General features: G+C 61.9%; 1 protein-coding gene and 1 long non-coding RNA gene across 3 annotated transcripts; one reads left to right on the top strand and one right to left on the bottom strand.

The window, feature by feature from the left end:
* Positions 1 to 2,577: 2,577 nt before the first annotated feature.
* On the bottom strand, positions 2,578 to 11,605 carry Gata5 (GATA binding protein 5). 2 transcript variants are annotated; one of them, XM_063248065.1, is made up of 7 exons: positions 11,471 to 11,605; positions 10,731 to 11,306; positions 9,159 to 9,334; positions 4,471 to 4,596; positions 4,124 to 4,211; positions 3,748 to 3,890; positions 2,578 to 3,497 (listed from the first exon to the last, which is right to left on the bottom strand). In XM_063248065.1, the coding sequence occupies exons 2-7, from the start codon at positions 11,284 to 11,286 to the stop codon at positions 3,342 to 3,344; spliced, it is 1,245 nt and encodes a 414-aa protein (XP_063104135.1). In that variant the 5' UTR covers positions 11,287 to 11,306; positions 11,471 to 11,605; the 3' UTR covers positions 2,578 to 3,341. The 2 variants fall into 2 exon arrangements, with proteins under 2 accessions (XP_063104135.1, XP_063104134.1); XM_063248064.1 differs by having other exon boundaries at positions 10,731 to 11,603.
* A 349-nt stretch (positions 11,606 to 11,954) lies between these two features.
* LOC134475934 (uncharacterized) lies at positions 11,955 to 14,802 on the top strand. The gene is made up of 2 exons (XR_010047261.1): positions 11,955 to 12,543; positions 14,413 to 14,802. It is a non-coding gene; the product is annotated as an uncharacterized LOC134475934 (long non-coding RNA).
* Positions 14,803 to 16,007: the final 1,205 nt, after the last annotated feature.

The raw sequence follows: 16,007 nt of genomic DNA, 5'->3' as shown, positions 1-16,007 counted from the left end.
GTTTTGGGTTTCACTACGGGCTTCTCCCTTCCCCAGGATGCCTAGGTCTGAGCATCGGGTGGGGGACCAGGGATGTGCTCCACAGACAAGGGGACAGATGTCCAGGTACATCAGCCTTAGCTCCAAGGCGGTGGGATCTCGGCTGCCTATCAGCCAGTAAGGTGACCTTTCCTTTGTCCCCCCTTCTGACAAGGGGCCCCGGGCTGCCCTCACCTGCGGGCCTCCTGCCTCATCTGGTGACTTATGCCTTGCGGCAGGAGGGCAGCAGGAAGTGGCCGGGAGGGGTGCGGCAGCTGTCTCAGGGCCTTGGTCTGGCCAGCTTCCACCTTGAGCGGGGAAAGCAGCAATGACCATGCCAGGGGAGGCCCTTGCCTCATCCTGGGCAAGTCCTGAGCACTGAGATGGAAAGGAAGGGGCTGCTTCCCTGGTGTCAGTGGCTAAGCCTCCTCACCGTGGTGACCCCTCTTCATGGACGGGGACTTGGGACAGTGCTGGGTCCCCATCAGCCCAGCTCCTCCTGTCCACAGGGACCTCACCCACCCTGTACAGGTTGCCGTAGCGGGGCCAGGAAGCACTGGCGGTGCATCTGGGCCTCCCAGGGACACTACATGGGTGTGTTACACACTCACACACAGACCAGGAAACCGGGCTTAGATGGAGAGGATTGGCTGGAGCCATGGGGCTGCCAGCGTCAGCCTGCAGCGAGGTGTAGGATGTGGCAGCGCGTGGCCCTCACCCAGCCTCGTGGCCCTGGTGCTCTTCTGGTCAGGCGAGTGGAGTCTCCTCCACCTGGCTGGCTGCTCACCAGGCCTGGGTGCAGAGACCCAGCAGGGCGAGGTCCTGGCTCTGTGGCCCAGGGGGCTGCTCGGGGGTCACTGTCCCTGGCTGAGCTTGGCTGGGCACCAAGCCCTCCCTGGCCAGGAGACCACTTACCTCCATGCCTCAGTCTCCTTACTTGGGAATGGGCCCTTGGGCAAGTCCACAGCCTCTGGACCAGGACAGGTGGTAGCACCCCCAGTGGAGAGGGCCCAGTGCCTGTGGTGCCTGCCAGGCCCCAGCAGGTCCAGGGGTCCACACCTCGGTGCTCACACGTGGGACCTTCCGGATGCAGGCGTCTGCTTGGTCAGCACTGGGGCTCAAGGTGAGGCTGATGTGCCCTCCTCCCTTGAGGCTGAAAACAGCTCTGGCAAGGACCAGCACAAGGCCTGTGCCCAGGTCCTCACTGGAGCCAGGTCTGGCGGATGTGGGCGCCGCAGTCCCAGGCGCAGCTCCGGTGGGACGGAGGTAGCGGGGTCAGCTGGAGTTACTTTCCAGGAGGGGGCATGGCAGGAGGCTCCAAGCAGGTCCCCACTCAGGGGCAAAGATGTGGCCACCTTGCCTCTGCCTGTGCCTCTAGGGCCCATCCCAGGCCACACGGGGCACCAGGGCCCATCACCTTTCTCTGCCCAGCATCCGCGCCCCACCGAGGACCCTAAAGCTGCTGTCTGTGAGCCCCAAGGCCCGCAGGTTAGGTCCCCAGGGGGTGTTTCTGAGCTGTGGTCGGGGCTTCACTTATTTTAGAAGCCCAGGGTGCTCACGTGGAACTGGGCTGGAGACTCGGGACTGGGCTTCTGAACAACTCTGGGGTTAGGTGTAAAGTTTTAAACTCGGAGTGGCCACTGCAGGCTGGCCTGTGGCCCACCGGGTTACAGTTGACGCCTATATTTCAAAGACTGTGAAATGCAGACAGAGTTTAAACCAAGCTTTGAATTAGAAGAGTTCACATTTAAACCATCCAGGTTCCTGGCTTCCCGGCAAAACCAGGTCTTCCTGGAGAAAAGCAGCACCTGGGTGAAGCAAGGAGGTGACCTCTGCAGGACCCTGCTCCCCGCTGCCCCCAACATCAGTTTCTTGGCACTGAGGGGTAGTGTGAGCAGCGATACCAACTGTGTGGGGAAGGTCCCAGCTGAGCCCGGAGGAGGGGCCACATCCCCAACCCCGACAACACCTCTGTCCAAACAACCCCCCCCCCCCCCGATATTTTACGCTGCCAGTAAGAAGTAGCCATGAGCTGGGTGTGGTGTCATCCCAGCATTCTGGGGCCTGAGGCAGGAGGATCACTGGGCGTAGACAGCCAGTCTGGGCTGCAGAGAGGCAGCCCTTCCCCCATCACAACGTAGAAGTGGCCACGGTACACAGATCTGGTCAGAACAAGGCCCTTTACTGCCCACCCTGCAAAACTGTTGTAGCTTGGCATAACTGATGCCATCTTGAGCCCTGCATTTCGCTAGTGCCCTGCATTCAGGAAAATGGGAAAATTACTCAGGGTACAACTCCCAGGAGAAAAGCAGAATGAGCTGTATCCACGGGAGAAAAATTAACCTGCTCAACAAAAGCAGCAGGATACAGGTGTCAACCAAAAATTAATGAAAGATTCGAGCTACATTGTTTCCAACAGGGTGTCTTTTGTGATTCTCTCTTTTAAAAACTCTGTAACTTTCCAGTTTGGGGCTGCTTGTTTGGACCCTGAAGGTGGGAGGGGGCATTCTGCATACAAGTGGTCCTGAGCGCAGTTAATTAAATTCCAAATTTACCAACTTGGCTGCTTGGATTCCTGTATTGTTGTTCACGAACCCACCTCAAAACCCATCCAAATAAATACACAGGTGGTGGTGATGGCAGTGTGGCCCGCTCCCTCTCAGGATGGTGTCCTGGTACAGTGCACAACTTACATATCTGTCCCCAGCAGTCCTGTGTCCTTGAGCAGGGAAAGACTGTGCACCAGGGTGCCTTCCCTCAAATGAGGGAGGGAAGACCTTGAGGCCCCAGCAGACCCCATGCCCAGGGTCCCCCACTACTACTGGTATGGCCTCAGGTCTGTTGGTTGGAATCCAGGTTTCTTTTTTTTTCCCGTCTTTTGTTTTTCTGAGACAGGGTCTACGTCGTCCAGTCTGGCCTTAAACTTGTTACATAGCTGAGGCTGGCCTCAAACTCACGGCGATTCTCCTGTCTCAGCCTCTCGAGTGCTGGGGTGACAGGTGTGGCCACCACGCCAGCTTGCAGAAGCAGGCTCGAGCCTTCCCCAGCTGCTATACCCTGAAAACGGCGGCAGCAGCCAGTGCTGGTGAGGGAATTCAAGTGGACCTTGGCTGCAGGCGCGGGACTCCCCAGCTTTTTGGCTCCTCTCTCCCTCTGGGCTGGGCCCAGAAGGGTCCACGCGGTTGCTGATGACTCTCGTGATGGACCGACTTACTCTGGGGCACCAGTCTCTGCCGGCAGGTGGGGCCCATGGTCTCCAGGCATGGCATGGATTTGTGGGTGCCATCCCGGGTGGCTCCCCCAGTGCAGGACTGCCTGGAGACCTAGGCCAAGGCCAGTGCACACCAGGTCTCCTGGCGCAGGGTCCCACTGAGGCCAGCTTGGGGGCCCAGGGCGGTGGACGGGAAGGCAAAGTCCTCAGGCTCGAACTTGAACTCCAAGTGGCTGGGGGCCAGGGGGTCATCCACCGGCTCGGACACCTGCAGGGAAGGTGGGTGAAGATGCAGGAGCAGCAGCGACCTCGCTGGGGTTGGGAGCCCTCCTGATGGAGCGATCTGTCTCAAGGTCCCAACCCAGGAATGGGGCAGGGGCGGCCATGTGCCAGCAGAGCTGGTGATGGAGCCTTGGGGGCAGCTCACAGGACAGGACTCTGCAGTCCTCAGAGGAGAAGGGTGGGTCCCTGGGCAGGGACAGACCCATCCTGGCCCCCACCCCAGCTGCCTTCCTCACCTGAGAGATGACACTGGGCCCAGCACACGCTGGGGAGGCCAGGCTGGGCTCTGGTTTCAGGGAGGCCGCCGAGCTCTCGATGCTGGGGACGGCAGGTGGAGACGCTGTTGCCTGTGCCATGGACCCGGGAGGGAGGAGGGCACCTGCAGAAGGTGTGGAGCCTGCCATGCCTCCCCTTCCTACCCTGGGCCCCAGGCCCTTGCCCCACCCTCTGCCCCCAGAAGGCCAGCTCACACAGCCTGCCCTCCCCCAGCCAGACTGCCCAGGGCGGAGTTCAGAGCACAGAGGGTGGCCGCAGGCCACAGGGGCATCTCCAGCAGTGACTGAGGCCGGCTGGGTCAGGCAGGGGCAGGGCACCCTCCCAGCTCCCGCCAACCTGAGGAGCCCTTGGTCTTGGCGCTGGTCTTCGGCTTCCGTTTCCTTGTCTGGATGCTTTCCTTCTTCATCGCCAGGGGTCTGGGCACCTGGCAGGGACAGGGCGGTGAGTGGCTGGCCCCCACCCCTGCTCGCCTCCAGGGTCTCCTGCCCAGCCTCGGAGCCCATGGAGCTGGTCCCTCCTGGACGCCCGGGTCCCAGGTGCGGTCTGAATGGGCAGCTCTACCCCGGGGTGGTGGTGGCGGGTGCCCATCCCAACCTCCCAGTGCCGTTGGGGTTGGAATGACTGGGGTGCCAGGTCCATCCTGGGAGGAAGGGCATGGGGGGCGAGGCAGGGGCCGCACTCACCCCATGTAGCTTCATGTAGAGGCCGCAGGCGTTGCACACGGGCTCGCCGTCCGTGTTCCGCCGCCACAGCGTGGTGTGGGTGGTGTGGCAGTTGGTGCAGCAGAGCCCGGCACGGCGGGACGAGGACTGTGGGGACAGCAAGCTGGGGTGAGGCCTGAGTGTGTGGGCAGCAGGGCTCAGGCCCTGGGGTCGTGGGCAGCTGCTGAGAGCAGCAGGGATGGAAGCTGGGCTCATGACTAATGGGCAGCCAGGGCGGGATTGCTTGGGGCGAAGGTTGTGAGGTCTGCCCCCAGGTCTGGCCTGGAAGGACATGGTGTCCTTGGTCCCTCAGAGTGTCACCTCACCAGCCCTCGAGCTCTGGGACAGTTCACTTCAGCTCCTGGGCCTCAGTTTCCCCACTTGTAAGATGGCACCAGTAAACCTGCCATGGACTGGTTGTGGAGTTAAAGCCTTTGAAAGCCAGTCATGGAAATATCACTGTCATGTTGTTGTGAGCTCCTAGTCATCCACGCTGTGCTCAGCTAGTTTCTGAGCCTGAGGGTGAGCCCCTTTGCACAGCTCTCTGCAGAGCTGGGCCCGTGCACACACTTGGCTCATGATGGCTCCCCAGGCCCTGGACACTGGGCCGAGGGTCCAGGACACCACACCTTCTGCCACTGTGCCCTAGGCCTGGAGTCAGCATGACTGGGCTCTGAAAACTCCTGCAGGCCCTGACGTGTCTCTCTCCTGCCTGGCTCCCAGAGGTCCCAGGTCTCCTGCAGCTGGGGCCCTGAGTCGGGTCCATCAGGGCTCGGGACTCAGAACCTGACAGGCTCTGAGATGCTGGTTGCTCAGGTTACCCTGGCAGCGTCCACAGGCTCTCAGCTCTGGGTCCCCAGCTGCCTCTCCTGCCTACCTTACCCTCAGTGTCCAGATGTTACCCAAAGCCTAGCAACACTGGCCAGGGGCCCCTGGGCACCTCAGCTGTCCCTTCCTCACAGCACAGCCTTGCGGTGGCACCGACCCTCCCAGCCACCTTCCCCAGGCCTTGTCCCTGGAGGGTGCAGCTCTGCCCCCAAGCTGGGCCTGGGCTACCCTTGGATAAGGCTCCTGACCCAACTACCCCCTTTACTCCATCTGAACAGCCCCTGGGTGTCTGCAGGGCTCCTACTATCTTCCTGCAGTGGCCCGTGTCCAGACCAATCAGCAGCACCTTGGGGCACAGGGACACAGGGACACAGCCTGTAAGACCCAGGTTTCACACTCCGGGCTATGTCCTCCCTGTGTTCTCCAGCCTAGACAGCACCAGAAAATAATAAAGACAACCAGACTTGCCCCGTGGCATCAGGGTGCGTGAATCTGCCAGCATCTAAGAATGTTTCCTGGGCATTGGCTGAGTGTGTGAACCTCGCTGACCATCTGCTGCCCACTCCCCCCACCAGGCTACGGTCAAGGGCACGGGCCTACTCTTAAGGATGCTGGGGAATGAGCTGGGGTGCAGGAAGGGGCTGCCTGTGCTCCTGGGGCAGAAGGTGGACACCCTCCCAGAAGGCGCATCAGCCTTTGAGCCAACCAGGTCTCCCTGGAGAGCTGGCTGGGGTTTGTCGGCCCAGCCCCTTTGCTCCTTGGCCTTGGCACCTCCCACAGGGCCGCTGGTATGGCTCAAATCCCAGGAAGCCTCGCTAAACAGAGACAAACAGTATCTGCTGTGCTTTCCCTGGCGTTCTTGGCACATAAGGACTCAAACGTCGGTGCACCCGCAAGTCACATTTCTCTGGCTGCCCTGTATTTCACTCGCTGCCCCAGCCCGACTGGACCACAACCTCCCCACCCCTGCCATCCCTGCAGGTGAGGGAGCTGGGTGAGGCCCTCCCCCAAACCAGCAGCCCCCTCAGGCTCTGCAGCAGTGACCCCGCTCAGCACCGACACAGGAAACACACCCACCCGCCTGCCACCCGGATCCTGGCAGTGCCGGAGAACTGTCTGGAAGCCACAGCAGATATGTTTGGGAGTCCTGCATTTTACTTCTATGAAATTACAGAAATGGGCAGATGGGCAGCAGGTCCCACAAGGTTCCCAGTGCTTCCTCACTGACCTCACGTAGCCTCAGAGATTGCCTCTGCCTAGAGGGAGCCGAGGCTCAACCAGTAGAGGGCCTAGAGGTTCGGGAGGCTGCGGTGGCCACAGCCACCTCCCTCCGGTGCCTCCCTGCCCATGTACCAGGCAGGGTCCCTGTTGCTACCAGACCCAGGCCTGGCCACTTTTGGCTGCCCAATGGCCAGGCCTCTGCTGGCTGCCTCTCATTTTCCGAAGTTAATCTTCAGAGCCTGCTGCATTCTCCAGGCTCTGCATCTGCGCTTCCAAATAAGTCAATGTAGGTGAGGCCCTGCCTACCCAAGATGGGGCGGGGCACAGCTGGCATCAGCACCTTGAGGCAGGCTGGAGCCCCAAATGCTTCCATGGCAAAGAAGCCCCCTTCGGAGCAGACACAGTGTGTTCCTCCACGAAAGGGCAAACCCACTCCAAGACCAGAGTCATGTAGGGTTATGAGTATCAGAGGCGCAGGCCCGTCCAGGGTCAGGCTTTCTCATAGCCCAGGGCCGCTGACCACTCCCGGGGCCATCATGAGCAGTGGCCTGCCTGCTCTGACCTCAGCCACCAGGCGCTGGGCTCAGCATGGGCACCAACGTGTAGAGTCCCAGCCTGTGGGGTCCGAAATGTGACCTCAGTTGGCGGGAGAGACATGGGCGCGTGGCACAAGGGTGCTGAGGCCACTGCTCCCACCCCGACAGTGGCCTGGTGTCCAGCGGATAGGCACAAAGGAGTGCTCAGGGGCAGAAAGCTCAGCGTCCTGTGGACAGCAGTGCCATGGCTGCTTTTCTTGTCATTTGCCTGTATTCTTGGCGACACTTCCAAACCGCTGACCTGAAGTTTCACTAGGGAGCCCCGCCTGGGCATCAGTTCTGGCTGCACCCATGGGGTGCAGTGGGGAGCTGCAGAGTACGTCTGTGGGGGTGACCAGCCCAGCCCCCAAGGCCGGGACTCACCTGGGCCCAGCTCTAGCCTCAGGGCTCTCTGAGTTTCGGGGCCTAACACCCCACCTGGCTCTGCCAGGACCAGCCAGTGGGCAAGTGGTCAGGCCCTGAGTCAAGAGGTAAGAACCCTGGAGCAGGTCAGGGGAGACCCCCAGGGCCTGGGGAGATGCAGTAGCGGGTCTGATGTGGTCAACACCTCCCGGCTGTTTCGTGATCAGGTCTGGATGAGCCTGGACATAGGCGTGACCACACCATTCCCACCCTCCAGGGCCTGTGGCCTTGGGAACAACAGCAGGGATGCAGAGTCGCTCTCCCAAGAGACAGCCCGACAGCGATTACCCATGTCTCCTGGATGAGGAAACTGGCCTGACTGTCCCCAGAGCCAGCCAAGGCCTCTCCCAGCTCTCTGCCTCAGATTAAGCTAGACAGCTAAATCTGTATGATGGGGCACAGGACAATTCCAAATTCACCTCCCCTTTCTCGGGTCAGAAGGCCAAGGCTCACAGCGAAGGGGACTGTCTATGCCATGCTGTGGCCCACGGCTGAGGTCCCGTCCTGGGCTGGCTGGGGCAATCCAGTCCCAGCTGCTTGCAGCTGTGTGCCCTGGTAAAGCTGCCCAACCTCTGGAGCCCTGTGTCAGCCTGAGCCGCTGTAAAGGCAAATGAGCTACTGTGTCCCAGTGCTCAGCCCGCGGCTCCGGATTCTCTGCCTGCTGGAGCTGGCAGGGCTGCCCCAGCACAGGCAGAGGGGGCCCACGGAGCCGAGCACCCTGCAGAGCCATGGCCAAGCATTGGTGTAGGCTCCAGAGGCCGGGGCAGGAGCTCCTGCTTCATGGGACTCCCTCCCTCCCAGGGACATGACTGCTCCCAGCCGGGCAGCTGGCACTGCCCAGAGCTCACACTGTCACCTGTGACTGGGTGCCGCGGGAACACCCTGCTAGCTAGACGCAAAGCTTCATCAACATAGCCAACCTGCACACAACGCCAACACCTGTCCCTCGTTCGTGAACTTAAACTTAGAGGTCTGTCCTTGCCGGGGTCAGAACAAAACTGCTTCACACTCCTGTCAACACCAGAGATGACCACTTCTGACACAGATTAGGAAGAATCAAACAATTTTGCTTAATGAGACCAAAAAAGTCAGGCCCAGTTGTCTGGGGTCCAGGAAGTATGCCTAGAAAATGTTCTCCGGGGGGTGACAGATCCAACAAGCCCTCACTGAGGTCCTCATTGTCCCCACAAAGCACCTACACAGCAGCCGAACTTTCCCTCCAGCCTCATCCTCCAAAAGGTCACCTCAAGGCCTCTGCAGCAGGCCAGGCTGCTGGCTCCAGGGCAGAGTTCCTAGGGGCCACTGGGCCCATGGCACTCCCTTGCCTGCCCGTGGGCAGAGACTGCCTTAACCAGGCCCTGCCAGAAGACCCAGCAGTCTGTGGGTAGCTGAGCACAAATTCCTGTAGAACGCAGGATGCGGGCGCCCACCAGGCATCCCTGTCAGGAGTCCCCTGCTGATCCCCTGCCTGCTCCTGCAAGGCCAGGGGAGGGAAGCAGAGCTACCCTGGCCGACTGGCTGCCCGAACACTCTGTGGCATACTCAGTGCCCCATCTGAGCCATGTAGTGCAGGGAGCCGCGTCCCAGCCACCCTCCTGGCAGTCCCCATGGCCAGTCACTCACCAGGCGCTTCTGGGGCCGCACCAGCGGGCGGTTGACACCATTCATCTTGTGATAGAGGCCGCAGGCATTGCACAGGTAGTGGCCAGTCCCATCGCGGCGCCAGAGTGGTGTGGACAGGGCACCGCAGTTGACACACTCACGGCCCTCGCCGGGGAACTCCTCCAAGAAGTCGGACACTGCAGGATGGGCAGCTCCTGAGCCCGGGCTAGGCCTCTGTCTGCCCCAGGGGCCAAGCACTGCTGTATCTTAAGCTTACTCTATTCAAACCTGTGCGCTCTCTGACTTCATTTTTACTTTTAATTTGCACATAATAAAACTCATTAGCCTCTTTTATCAGGTAGGAGTGTGAATAACAAATAAGCCTTGGGGAGAACACCTGGGGTGGCCCCTGTCTGGACCAGGGTCTGCTGCCTGCCAGCTCTGTATTTCTGACTTGTGGGAGGTGAGCGAACCTATTACATCTCTGGGAGGCACGGCCAACTCTTCCCGGACCCTCTGCAAAGTAGGTTGTGAGGCTGAGCCAATCTCAAAATCTTAGTTGGAGCTGGGCTGGGGATGGTGGGGTACGCCGGTAATTCCCGCACTCTGGGAGGCTGAGGCAGGAGGTCTGCCTCAAAGTCAGGGGAGCCTGGGCTCCGGGCTACACAGGGAGTTCAAGGACAGCCTGAAATGCACAGTGAGACCTACTCTTAAAAAAAAACCCAAAAAACAAAAACAAACAAAACCACTAAAATGAAAAAAAAAAATCTTAGGAGGGCTCTGACAGCCTGTGAGTTTTGTTGTGGTGGCAACCGCTGTTCCACGTACTCCTTTGCCAGGCAGAACAGGGGCTGCGCCCTGGGGCGGAGGGCTCGCGGGTCCCCTCCAGGCCTGGACGGCTCGGCGCCGGCGATGCTCCGACAGCCGGGGGCGCCAGGCGGGGGCGGGGCGAGGATCAATCATCACCCGCCGGGGGTGGGCGCCAGGGCCTGGGGTCCCCGCCGCTGCGCCAGGGCCAAAAGGCGGCTGCCGAGTAGCGTCGAATCCCCAAGGTCCCCAGAAGGAGGGCCCAGGGGGCCCCTGCAGCTCAAGCAGAGAAGGGTGGCCTTGGGCTTTCGCCGTTAAGTACTGAGGACCCGGGTGGGACATTCCCCCTTTGTAGGCCCCGAATCCGATCATTGCAGTTGGGCTCCCGCGAGGATCGAAACCGGATCTCAAATTCGAACGCAAACGTTCTAGAGCAGACGAGTGAATGCGAGGACTTACTTAAATAATCCGGTACTTTTAACTTTATAAAAATCATTCGCAAAACTTTTCAAAAAAGAGAAAGAAAAAGCAGACACAAAAAAGCTTAAGCCAATCCAGAATGCTGCGGGCGTTCGCACGAATGGAAGGCACTTTCTGTTACGGTGGAGAGATTTAGGCCGCGGGGTTCCTCGTGGAGGGGCAGCGGGACACCGCACTCCGGGGTCCGGAGGTCGCACAGGCCCGGAAGATCCCGCATTTCATTTCGCAGGGTGCGGGGTTACCTTCAGCGGCCCAGCACCCCGGCCCGAGTCCGTCCCCCCCCCCCCCCCCCGCCCCAGGACTCACCGAAGGCGGCCCTGCGGCCTGTGAGCCCAGCCGGGCGGCCCTGCAGGCCATGCAGGACGCTGCCCTCGAAGGGGCCTGCGGTCCAAGACGGGGCCAGGTCCGCGCTCACGTAGGCCGGGTAGGTGGTGGGGTAGGAGGCTCCCACGGGCCGCCCCAGAGCGCCCGGGAACTGCTCGCGGGTCAGCAGCGCGCCCTGATAGGCGCCGCCGTCCCGGGCCCCCGCGTTGCTGCCGCCACCGGGCCCGCCGGGTCCGGGAGGGCCGTGCGCGAAGGGGAAGGCGGTGGCCCCGGGTGTCTGCGCAGCTGGCGGGTGCGGGCTTCCAGAACCGAAGGTCGCGGAGTCGGCGGCGGCGGCGGCCGGCGCCCAGCCCGGGTGCGCGGCGAGCGCGGGGGGCTGCGGGCCCGGCTCGCACGCAGGCAGGTAGGGCAGCATGGAGGGCACGCGCGCCGGGGCCACGAACATCGCGGAGCCGGCGCCCGGGGCGTGCAGGAAGGCGCCGGAGTCGGCGTAGGCGGCCTGGCCGGGGCCCGGGGCCAGCGCCAGGCTCTGGTACATCTTCCCCGCGCGGTGCTAACCTGTGGCAGGGAGGGCAGGCGTGGCCGTCACCGCCGCTGGGCACCCGAGTCCGCGCCCGGCAGGTGCTGCAGCCTGGGCGGCCCCCGAAGGAGCGCGGTCCGGGATCCGTGGGAAGGGACGGCGGGGATGGAGCTGCCCCGAGCGATCGCGACGCCGAGCTCACCTCGTCCCCTCCGGGCCGCGGAGCGGGCTCGGCGGGCGCGGGGAAGGACCTCGCCGCGGGACGCGTGGCTCCAGGAGAGGCGGCCGGCGGGAACGCGCTACGGCGGGCCGGGCCGGGCCAGGCCACTCACGGGAGGGTCGGAGCACCGGCGAGAGGGTCGGCGGCCACCGCGGCCGTAGTCTGGGCGCTGGGGCCCCGCGCGGCTCCGCAGGGAACCCCGCGCCCTCGGGCCGTCCTCCGCGCCGCTCCGCCCCGCCGCGCCGCGCCGCGCCGCCCCTCGCTCTGGCGCCCGCCCCTGCCTCCCTCCTTTCCTCCCCGCGGGGTCAGCGCTGGGGCTTCGGCCGCGCGCCACGTGACCTCGGCTCGCTGGATTAGACGACACGGACGCACGTACGGGGCACCCCCGCCTGAGCCGGGGCAGTCACGGCGGCCGAGCGGGCGGCGTCTGCGGGGCGGGGAGCCGGGTCTGTCTGGTTCTGTTCGCGGAGCTCACGGGGCCCCAGCTCGCGCTCGCTGCCCGGGGATCCCGCGCAAGGACAGCTGCGTGGCGGTTTCGGGTCTTGTCGAGCCCTTGACCTCGAAGGGCGTCTGTGGGTGCGCGGGGCTGGAGCCGGGCGGGCTCCTGTACTCCCCGCCCGGATCTAGATTCCCGCAAGGCCGCCGGCGTGGGCCTGAACTTGGGGTCCTATTCAGTACTCGCGCCAAGTCCAGCGGGAGCCCAGTCTCCTCGGTTTTTGAGCGAGCGGGGACTTTGAGGACGCACACGGTCAGCCAGGTCTCCTGGCTACCAGTCGCCACCCTTGGGTGGGGCTTTCACAAGACTGCTAAAGAGCCTCAGGCGCCAAAAATTGGAGAAGTGCGGGAGTGACCCAAGTCGCGGCGCTGTGTCTTCTTCCCAGTGCCCACAGCCCACCAGCTCCTCACTCAGCCTCGCCGGCAGCTTTGGTCGCCTGGCAGTCACCTCAGTCCCGGAACTAAGCAGGCAGCACGCAGCGGTATCTGGGTCTGCGAACGCCTCTGGTTCGCGGGATTCCCCACTTCCACGGACCTGAGTGCGCTGAGTCCTCCGCTGGGTGAGCAAAGCCAGACGGGAGTGCGAGGCGCTGGGCCCAGCCTAGGGGACCTTGCCCTGGAATGCGGGGTTGGCGCTGTGGGCAGGCGCCGCCCCGGTGAGTTAGCCAGCCCCGCGCTGTGGGTCGGTGAGATCTGGGGCTTGCGCGCCCAGCTCCTGTCCTGCGCTTTCCTCGGCCGCAGCACGCGGGGATTCCGGGTGCCGGTGGAGGCGCCGCGATAGGCGGAGCCGCGGAGGATGGAAGATGCCAAGCAGGCAGGCCCGGATCGCCACTCCTGCCCTGGGCCCCGGGGCCCCACGGACAGCTGCACCGCAGGCTCCGGGCTCTGCGCGCGGGGGAGCGGAGCGGTAGGCTGGGGTGGACGAGTGTGCGGCCTCAGTTGCTGCTTTTACCCACCCCTCTGCCCTCCTCAGCCCCAGGGCCCTGGTGGATGCTGCTGCGGCGCTTTCCTTCCCCGCAGGCGGACCCTCAGCGTCTCTTTGGGGTCCCTCCTTGCCTGTCTTGTGTGCTTTGCGTTTTTCTCCCCACCAGGAGCCAAGGCGCCGGTACCCCGGGGCGCGAGAGTGTGGCTACTTCTAAAGATTCACCCCCCCCCCGTCCTCCCCAGAGGGACCCGCGCCTCTTCTGTGAAGTGCGGGGCACAGTGGTGCCTGCCCCTCACAATGGCTTTGGGTAGGAAAGAGTGGGCTCGGGCTTGTGCCCTCCTCTAGCGAAAAGCACGAAAAGCACGGTGCCGCCTGCTGAACCTTTCGCCGGCCAGGTCCGGCTGTTGGAGAAAGTTTACAGGAATCCAGGAGAAGTCCCCGGAGCGCCGGCAATGCCAAGTGAAGAAGGAAGGGGGGATGCATAGCTTGCTGGGGGCTGAGGGTCCCCAAAAGACAACCAGAGGAAAAGAATCCCAGCACACCAAGCTTTAGCCACCGTTTGGGGTGGGGTTTGAACTTTTTACTTGGGATGAGATCTGCGCAGTACTGGATAGGAAATGCCCGCACTGCGCAGGCGCTGTGACTGTCCGGCGAGAGCCCCGTTTAAGCCTCGCATCATTGTAAGTGGTTGATGTCCTTATTCCTGTTTACAAACAAAGCCCAGGGCAGTGGGCAAGCTTCCCAGAGCACACGACCACTTAAACCAGCCAGAGAAGACAAACGAAGAGGGGGCCGTGTACAGCGTGGAACCCCTTGTCCCCGGGAAAGGGATTCACCGTTCTGTTTTTTAAACTGGGGATTAATCCAGGTGTGGCGCTGGTGGCACAGCCTGGAATCCCAGTGTTTGTAGGCTGAGGTTGGAGGATCACTGTGGGCTTGAGACCAGCCTGCATTGCATAATAAGTTGCCCTCAATTACGTGGCAAGATCCCTTCTCAAACAAAACAAAACAAAACCCCCAAACACTAAAATAAATAAGTCAATAAGTACCCATAAAAACAAACAAATGGGATTGAACCCCAGAAGCTTCACAGTGAGCCACCTCCCTCCTCCCCATTTCAAATTTTGAGCCAGGGTCTCAGTAGGTTGCTAATTTACCCAGAGTGAGCTTAAACTTGTGCCCTGCCTGCCAGATTATCTCTCACGGTGGGGTACAGGGCCACCAGGTGACACTGGTTGTCTGGGAAAGTACCTGACCCCTTCACAGGTACATTCTGCTTCAACTGAAAAAAAAAAAAAAAGGTCCAGCCCAAACCCCAAAGCCCAGCCCACATTCTCTCTGCCAGTGATGAGACCCTGTTCTTGGCCCATAATTCTGCACACCAAGCCTCCGGCCCCCAGACCTGTGCTCCCTCTGGGGTCCGTGAAGCCCTGGCCCCTCCAGAGGCCTTCGCCGGCGCTGCCCCTAACCTGAGGACCTCTCTTCCCTCTTCTCCACTTGCCAGACTTGTCCACGTCCGGACCATGGCCCTTTGCTGCTGTCCTGCCTTCCAGCACACGCTGAACTCAGGATAGGAGCAGTGCATGACCTGAAATCAGTCAGGTCCTCCTCACCACCTCAAGACTGTGTGAGAAGCCGGACATGGTTGTGCAGGCCTGTGATCCCAGCCCTCGGGAGACTGAGGCAGGAGAATTGTTGCCAGTTTGAGACCAGCCTGGGCTACAAGTGAGCTCAAGGCCAGCCTGGACTGCATAATGAGACCTTATCTCAAAAAAAATTTTTTTTTTTGATGCCGGGGATTGAACTCATGATTCATACTTGCCAGGCAGGCACTTATACCGCTGAGTTAAATCCCCAGCCCTTGAAATTTTAAAAATTAAAAAAAAAAAATGTGGGAGGGGGTCAGTTTCCTCCTGTCTCTGCTCATCTGTAGAGGTGGGGGACGGTAGGGTCTGCTTCTTGCAGTGGCTTCTGAAAGAGTAAATGGGACCAGGTCCCAGAGGACTCTGGTCTGTAGAGGGGACACACTGGGCACTCGGTGGGCACGGGAGAGGGGCTGTGGGGATAACCAGGTAGAGGAGCAGGACCATGGGGGCCCTGAGAGGGGGCACTAGGCTGATGGGGAGACACAGAAGGGGCTCAGCCCCCCACCCCCGCCCAGCAGGACCAGGATCCAGCTGGGGCTGGAGGGGAACACACATCTCTGGGCCCCCAGAATGCTAAGGAGGTTGGCCTGGCCATTCACCTGGTGGCTAGCCAGAGTCCAGGGCTGTGACTCCTGGACCAAGGGGCTTGGGCGCTGTGACTGAGGGGTGAGGGGGGTGTGAGGCGGGGGCTGGTCCTGCCCACCTGTCACCTATCAGCTCTGGGTTTTGTTTCTGGCTGTCACTTGTCCAGAGCCTGGGAACCTTTCCCTCAGACACAATTATGCCAAAAGAAAACAGTTCCATTGTTGGAGGAGGGGAGGGAAGGGCAGGGTCTCCAGCTCCCTGGGGAGGCCTGGCCTCTTCCTGTGCCCCCCCCCCACTGGGGCAGGGCATTTGGGAATGGCTTCCAGATCTGGTCCCTGCTGCCAGCGTATGCAGGTGTTCTGTGCCTGCTGGGTGAACGGTGGCAGTCCAGGACTCCCAGCTCAGGCAGAGGTTGCCCTCTGAGCAGCCTAGGAGGGGAGCACTGTGTGCAGGAGCAGCCCCCAGGACTGGGCTGCCAGGTTACCCCTGCCTCCTTCGCCCATACGAGGAGGGGAGACTGGCCCTGCTCTGCTGCCTGCGGTGAGACCTGACCAACCGAGAGGACCCAGGGAATCCTCTGCAGTGGGTGGCTTGCCCTCCAAAGGTCCTTCAGGCACGTCCAGTCCAGGGCCACTGGCCCCTAGGGTGTGAAAAGCCAGTTTTTGCCCTTCCTCCACCACTGCCCTGAGTCCTCCTTGTGGGTGTTGTCACCTGGTTCACCTGCTGACCCCACTGAGCCTCAGAGTGTCCTCAGGGCTGTGCCACCCACAGGGTCCATGGAGCAGGGTGCCCGGCTTCTCCACTGACCCTGCATCCGAGAACTGCAGAGTCCGTGGGTGCTGAGGGAGCCCAGGAGGCAGGTGCTCGG

Source organism: Cavia porcellus, unplaced genomic scaffold (genome assembly GCF_034190915.1).
Source record: "Cavia porcellus strain 051 isolate PalLab524CR breed Dunkin Hartley unplaced genomic scaffold, mCavPor4.1 scaffold_5, whole genome shotgun sequence".
Taxonomy (NCBI): Eukaryota; Metazoa; Chordata; class Mammalia; order Rodentia; family Caviidae; genus Cavia; species Cavia porcellus.
This window is presented reverse-complemented; position numbering and strand designations above follow the sequence as displayed.